The sequence below is a fragment of the Aplysia californica genome, unplaced genomic scaffold (genome assembly GCF_000002075.1).
Source record: "Aplysia californica isolate F4 #8 unplaced genomic scaffold, AplCal3.0 scaffold01255, whole genome shotgun sequence".
NCBI classification, from domain to species: Eukaryota; Metazoa; Mollusca; class Gastropoda; order Aplysiida; family Aplysiidae; genus Aplysia; species Aplysia californica.
Window position 1 is genome coordinate 1 of NW_004798525.1, and position 7,314 is coordinate 7,314.

General features: G+C 44.4%; 1 protein-coding gene across 1 annotated transcript in view; it reads left to right on the forward strand.

Annotated features, from left to right (window-relative positions):
• Positions 1–215: 215 nt before the first annotated feature.
• Positions 216–7,314, forward strand: part of LOC101863318 (zinc finger MIZ domain-containing protein 1) — a 19,789-nt gene continuing 12,690 nt past the window's right edge. Inside the window, exons 1-8 of the mRNA XM_005112388.3 lie at positions 216–491; positions 1,922–2,174; positions 2,757–2,966; positions 3,647–3,913; positions 4,453–4,612; positions 5,219–5,354; positions 6,180–6,390; positions 7,128–7,233. Of these exons, the coding sequence (XP_005112445.2) occupies positions 400–491; positions 1,922–2,174; positions 2,757–2,966; positions 3,647–3,913; positions 4,453–4,612; positions 5,219–5,354; positions 6,180–6,390; positions 7,128–7,233 (1,435 nt within the window). The 5' untranslated portion in view covers positions 216–399. The remainder of the gene's footprint in view (positions 492–1,921; positions 2,175–2,756; positions 2,967–3,646; positions 3,914–4,452; positions 4,613–5,218; positions 5,355–6,179; positions 6,391–7,127; positions 7,234–7,314) is intronic.

The following is a 7,314-nucleotide window of genomic DNA, read 5'->3' on the forward strand; positions in this document are numbered from 1 at the left end:
GTTATTGGTGTCTTCAGTGCTTAACCTAGATTCTGCTTTTATTTTTGATTTTTGATATTTAGTTTTTGATGCTTTCTTATGAATATTTTTGTGTGTGTAGCCATAAAACACTTAGCAAGACAAACTTAAATATATAGATCTAGATCTAGTATCATAAAGATAAATTGATATAAATAATAAACCGTTTTCTATAACTCTACATTGCGAAGTACATGTAGATAAAATATCTAATGTGTTTCCCTCTTTCTGTGTGTTTCTTCCAGTGGAGACCCGAACTCAGGATGGGGAGCACCGAACCAAGGGCAGACACAGCTGAATGTGGTGACCACCATCTTCCCCGTGCACACCACCCAGAGCGGCCCGTTCACCCACAACACGCCCGGATTTGCCAACACCACCATGACAGGAGCCTCCGGCCACACGCAGCAGCCTCAGGGGTACGCAGGCATGAACAAGCCAGGCTATAACCCACAGGGAATGCCACCCTACAAGTGAGTTTTGGGGGAGGGGATGTCTTTGGGATGGGATCTAACCCTAGATACTCGGAACCTAACACAGACAAGTAGAACACACACCCACACACATGCGTGGGCGCACGCACTTACGATATCTATCTATCTATCTATCTATCTATCTATCTATCTATCTATTCCCCCTCTCTCTATCATCCCCCTCTGTCGCCCCCCACCCAAATCTGACTTAGATTTTAAGAAACGAAGATGGACACACAGAACAAAGCACAGACATAAGAGCCAAAGCACAGTCAATAAAAACAAAACAAAAAACCCCAGACAAATAGAACAAGGCCCTAGACATCAGGAACGGAAAAACAGACAAACCGAACAAAACACAGACAATGAGAACCAACAGCAGACATACAGAACAATACAGGCAATAAGAACCAAAAACAGAAAATTAATCAGAAGCAAACACAGACAAACAGATCCAAATACAGACCCACAGAACCTAGAACTAATGAGCAGGTTTTAATTCAAGTTAAACATTGAAGACAGCAAAGGAAAAGCGGATCAAAGTCACACACTGGAAGTTGTTGAAATGTATGCCTTTTAGCAGTGCTATGGGTCCCACTGTTTACTCTTTAAAAAAAGTGTTTTAAAAACATTCGTGGGTTTGGTACTGAGAGAAAGACCTTCTTTGAAAGAGGGTAAAAAAAAAAGGATGAAGATACTGCACCGTGTGTTTTGAATCTTAAGATATGATCTGGTTGAAACCAAAACATGAATGTAATTTTGATGATTGTTTTTCCGTTGCGGTTTTCACTTTGATGTATTTTCGGTATCTGTCCTGTGGCAGAGTGATCTTGTGAGCTTAGTGCCACTGTATTGTCAAGCCTATGTCAGTGAGTGACACAGACTTGAGGTGCCTGGTTAATGAGGGAAAGCCACCATGGCTCTAGCAATGAAGAAAGAGGGCACCAGGGCCCTGTGACATCTGCGTATGCTGGTTGTCTATGTGTGATACAGTGTATTATGTAACACTTGCAGATGATTGTATTCATTTTGTGTTCTATGTTTGTAGTGTTGGTAAATTAATGTATGTGTATGTATGTCACTGGGAAACAGATTCTAGTTCAGGGATCAATAAAAAGTGAAATGCTATTTCATTTACATTTATATTGCAGTGTAACCTGCTCTAACGACCACCTGTATTTGAGATTAACACGTGTACAAATGGTCACTTCTCAATTTCCCCCTTCCCCTGCACCCACCTCACCCCAGTGTTGTTGGTTTGTTGTTTTGTACATTAAAATGACACTGTGTAAGATTTTCACCTAAGATGGCCACTTTTCTCCTCAACAAGGAGTGGCCGTCTTAAAAAATTTTCACTGTATTAACGAAAACTTACTAATGCACTTCATTTTGGTGTTGTTGTTTTTTACCCCCCTCTCCCCCATCTGCAGTGGTTACCCTCCGACTCCAAACACCCCCGGCTCCAACCAGCCCCCCATGTCCGGCGCCGGCCCCAACGACTACACAGCGCCCCCTGGGGCCCTCTCGGCAGCGGCCTACGTAGCAGCCGCAGCCACAGCCACAGCCACCGCCACGGCCACCGCGAGCATGGTGGCCATCCAGGAGCAGCAGAACCAGCACCAGCAGCAAATGAACATCAATATGCACATGAACATGAACAATCAGTATGGCCCAGGGATGCAGGTCGGTTGGAATGGAAGTCATAGTAGATGATGGGGAAGTCAGAACAGATTGGGGGTGGGTGGGGGTTGTATGAAAGATGGTAGTGTGGTTACAGGATAGATGGTGTGGGGGGAGGGGGGTTGTGGTTACAGATCACATTCTGAGGGGTGGAATGCTGCAGACATATTATGAACATCAATATGAACATGAACTACCAGTACGGCCCAGGGATGCATGTCTGTTGGAAGTCAGATGTTGGGAGTGGGTGGATGATGGGGACGTGTGGATGGTTGTTGGACAGATCGGGGATTGGTGGTTGCAAGAGAGATGGTGGAGGTAGTTGGTTGCAGCAGAGTTATATGACCTTAATGTGTTGCAAGTGCCTTAAAACTGTTACGAGATTTAAGGATGCATCAGATGAACATCAACATGTTCTCTCTAAAGTTATTCAGACTTTTCGTTTACTACATATGTTCCCCCCTCCCCCCTCTCCTCTCTCTCTCTCTCTCTCTCTCTCTTTCTCTCTCTCTCTCTCTCTCTCTCTCTCTCTCTCTCTCTCTCTCTCTCTCTCTCACGGTCTCTCTCCCTTTCTCTCTATTACAGATGCCCCCCGGCCAGCACCCGTATGGAGGTCAGTACCCCCCAGGCATGGGTCAGCGCCACCCCGGCCCGCCCATGCCCATGGGAGGCGGACCCTGTCCTGCCCCGGGACCCATGAAGCAAAATATGGGGCCAATGTATGCAAGACGGCCTGCACCCTACCACCACCCTTACATGGCCAAGAGGCCGATGTATGCAAATAACCAAATGGAGGTGCGTTGTAGTGTAGTAGAGTGTCAACTGTTCTGTGGGGGAAATATGCCACTATTACTGAGTGATATAATTTGCGAGGTTTATTTCGCATACATTTTGCTTTTTAAAAAATACCCCCCCAAACACTAAAAAGATGAATTGCGTAAGCATGTACTAAATAGTGTTTCCTTTTGCTAAGTGGAAAATGAACCATACATGGGTAGAATAGAGTAGAAGTATTGTCAGTTTGTTATAGGTATGTCTTTGCCTTTGTAAAGATCAGGTGACGTATGTATGCTGATAACCAATGGAAATTCTTTTTTGTTTTTGTCGCTGTGGCTGATTGATGGGTGTTCTGGTGAAATGTGGTCACTTCTTGTTCATTCTAAGTGAGGGTGTCAGTTTGTAGATCCCACATTTTTTTTTACTTTGCCTCTGTTGTTTCTGTCTATCAGTCTTGCTTTTTCCTTATTTTAACGGACTGTTGTTGTGCCAGTGTGCTTTTCTTTAAACTAACATTGTCTCTCTCTCTCTCTCTGTCTGTTTTTGTTTTTCTCTTTCTCTCCCTCTCCCCCTCCCTCCCTCCCTCCCTCCCTCACCCTGCCTCTGTATTCTGTGTTCTTCACTTCACTCGAAGAAACAATCAAACGAACTTTCGACTCATCCTTTTTATTTATTCCTCTCTCTCCCTCCCCGTACAGTTTGTCCCAGGCGGCCCTGGCCCCCACGGACCGTACCCCGGCCCCCACCAGCAGTACCCGGGCAAGCCAGGCTACCCTCCCAGCCAGCAGCCCTTGCCCTCCCCCACCTACGGCATGCCTCAGGGTCCCATGGGGGGCATGCGCCCTGGCGGCCCCTCCCCCTACCCCAATGGCCAACATCCCTACATGGCCCAGGGCCAGTACGGCCACCCGCAGCGGCAGCCTGGCCCACCCGCTCCCAACTACACACCCTATCCTGGCCAAACAGTAAGTTACTGAAGTTTGCGGGTCGTAGCATTAGTTTTAGTTTATGAAAAAGGCTATAGAAGAATAGACGCTGCACAAGAACAGAACAGAACACCACACATGAACGATATGGGCAAGTAACACCCTTCTTCGGTAAATATGCACCTAGGGACTACGTTCTCAGTGAGATTGTGATGTCTGGAACAAGTTGCTAATGTTTGTGGGCTTGTAACATTTGTTTTAGTTTACGGAAAAAGGTCAAAGAGAAGCCTCAACAGAAGAGCACTGTACCTGAACGGTTTTGGCAAGTTACTCCTTTCTTGTGGGAGGTTGACAGGTGGTCTTTCTGCTTTGGTTTGCTTGTTGATAAATAAAATGTAGCTAGTGGTAGTTTTATGCCGTAGTGCTAGTAATCAAGAAACTTTTGCCCAAGTGTTTAAAGATGTGATGTCTGAAAAAATCAAAGACATTAATGATTAATTAAATGCATTTCTTTAGGTGGTATTCCCAAACGAGTTTATAACGGACGCAATAATTTGTTTCATTTTCATCATCTTCAGGTTCCCCAGCCAAACAGTTTCCCCCACTCCCCGATCCCCGGGAACCCGACACCCCCCATCACCCCCGGCTCAGTGCCGGGCTACCCTGTGGACATGAAGGGATACCCGGCCGACATGAAGCCTGCCTACCCGCCTGACGTGAAACCCATGGTGAAGCCCAGTGAGTCTCGCGACCTTTTTTGCTTTAGTTTATTTGCCACTTTTGTTTTTCTCCTTTTCATTTGCTTTCTCTCCATTCTGCTTGATGAGGAACCCATGGTTAAGCCAAGTGAGTCCGGGTACTTTTTTCTTTGTTTATTCAGTACTTTCTCTGTCATTTGCTTCCTTTTTTTCTGTCCAAATTTTTCTTTTTTCTGATGTGTCCCTTCTTTCTTATCAAACGTCTGTCGTCCTGATCTCTCCTCCTTTTTTGTGTTTGTAACTCTCTTGTAACACCTAATCTTCGGCACCTATATGACCGTATTGTGTTCCAAGTGCAATGAAACTCTTATTAGAACTAAAACAAAAAGGGAGTAGTATAAAACAAAAACATTTTCAATCAATCTGTGGTTGTGGGTGGTTGGCGGGTGCTCTGGTGTGGTTTGCATCTTCTATCCTATAAAACATCTATCGTCTTTATCTCCCCTCTTTCTTTTTTTGTGTTTGTTATTCCCTTGTAACACCTCCAATCTTCGGTGCTTATATGACCTTATTGTGTTGCAAGTGTCGAAATACTCTTACAAAAGTTATAAAAACTAATCTTTGGTTTCTTCCCTCGTCCGCGCAGATCCGGACGAGCTGAGGTTAACATTCCCCGTGCGGGACGGTGTTGTGTTACCGCCGTTCCGACTGGAGCATAACCTGGCCGTCAGCAACCACGTGTTCCAGCTCAGGGAGACGGTCTACAACACTCTCATGTACAGGTGAGTGGGCGGGGAGCCAGTGGGAGTGCGGAAGTGTCTATTTATATGGTGATTCGTAGAATTTCTTAACTCTTTATCTCCAAGAGGGGTAAACTGACTATGCCGGGGCCCTTTTTTGGTGCTAAATGTAAAAATGACAAAATCGTCATTAAATCGAAACGTAGCTAACCTTTATTGATAGTTCTTCATCTATTCAATGAACTTCCGGTAAACGAGATTTATTTTCGGCAATTGCCGAAAAGTAATTTTATGTTGAAGTCTTCCTAAAGGAATGTGCCTGAGCCGCTGGGAGCGGCTTGCCAGAAATAAAGAGTTAATGCTTCCATAACATTGTATAGATAATTCTCCTATACAGGTGAGAGGGGACTGAAGGAATGTAGAATTACGTGCACATTTGCATACATATACTTCATATAGAAACGATAATTTTTATATCATTTTTTTTTTCTTCCATAACACTATGTACAGATGAGAGGGGACTGAATGAATGCAGTTATTTGCATGTATCTATATATTTTGCTTGTATAATGATTTGTAGAAATTTGTTTCTACCATAACACCACGTACACATCTGGAAATGTATCATTGGTTGAACATGGTGACTTTTTGTTACAATCTCATTGCAGTGACTGTTTAGAGTAGTCTGCGCTTTAAAATTTCGAAGATACAAGTTCTAAATCTGAAAGTTATAGTGAAAAGGAATCTAAAATGTACAGGCACACACACCCACGCACACAAACGCACGCACACACACACGCACACACACACACATGCATATTGTATACTAAAAGGTGTTTTCGTCCCTCTCTCGCCATCACTATCTAGATCGGACCTGGAGCTTCAACTGAAATGCTTCCACCACGAAGACCGGCAGATGAGCACCAACTGGCCGGCCTCTGTGACGGTCAGCGTCAACGCCACACCACTCAACATTGAGAGGGGGGACAACAAGTCCACACACAAACCGCTTTACCTCAAAGACGTGTGCCAGGCGGGCCGCAACACCATCCAGATCACCGTCACTGCTTGCTGCTGCGTGAGTACTTTGTTCTTTTTTTGGAACTTTTTTTCGTCTTTTTCTCGATTCTTTATAATATAAATTCGTTTGATGAATATGAGAGGCGTACTGATTAACCAGAAAACAGTAGAAACAAGAAAATGATATTTTATAAAGGTTTATGTTACAATTCTTCCTTTACTGGCCTCTTTGATGTGGTGGTTAGGCATTTGCTGTGTGGCATGCAGGAGAACCAAGTTCGATTCGGGAGGGGGATTTCTACAGTGTCTGGTTCTTTCTGGTGGGATGTTGTGTCCCTCTCAGCCCGCATTGGGCCTGACAGACAGGGTCAGAATCTCGTCTTGTAAATGATCTAAATTGTATTTATGGTGGGTGTTAGAACAACAACATGAAGGTTGTTTTTTTTAATGAGAGTATGTTGAAAATGGGTTTGCATTTCATGTTATAGAGCATGGGGGGAGGGGGGGGCAAGCTCTATGGATCAGGCGCCACTTTGATTTGGCCATAAACAGTAAAGGGCCACCCACACCTTTCACTACTGTACAAAATGCGATAGGTAACTCTATTTTTTCAACAACAAAAAAAAAAAAAAAGCAAAATGAAAACACTATCACTCTAATAAAAGCTTTCTTCTCAAGATATTGTATCCCTCTCAGCTGAGAAGCAGGGTCGAAGACCGCTTCCCGGGTGGTCTAACTTGTGTTGATGCAGGTGTAAAAACATTGCTATTTTCCTGTTTCTTCCCTTGTCCGCAGTCCCACCTGTTTGTCCTCCAGCTAGTCCACCGACCCAGCATCCGCTCCGTCTTACAGGGCTTGTTACGGAAGCGGCTCCTTCCCGCGGAAAACTGCATCACAAAAAGTAAGTTGGAGTAACTCATCTTTGATGGGGTTTTAATGTTTGTTTTTGTTTTGCTTGTTTGTTTGGGTGTTGGTTTTTTTT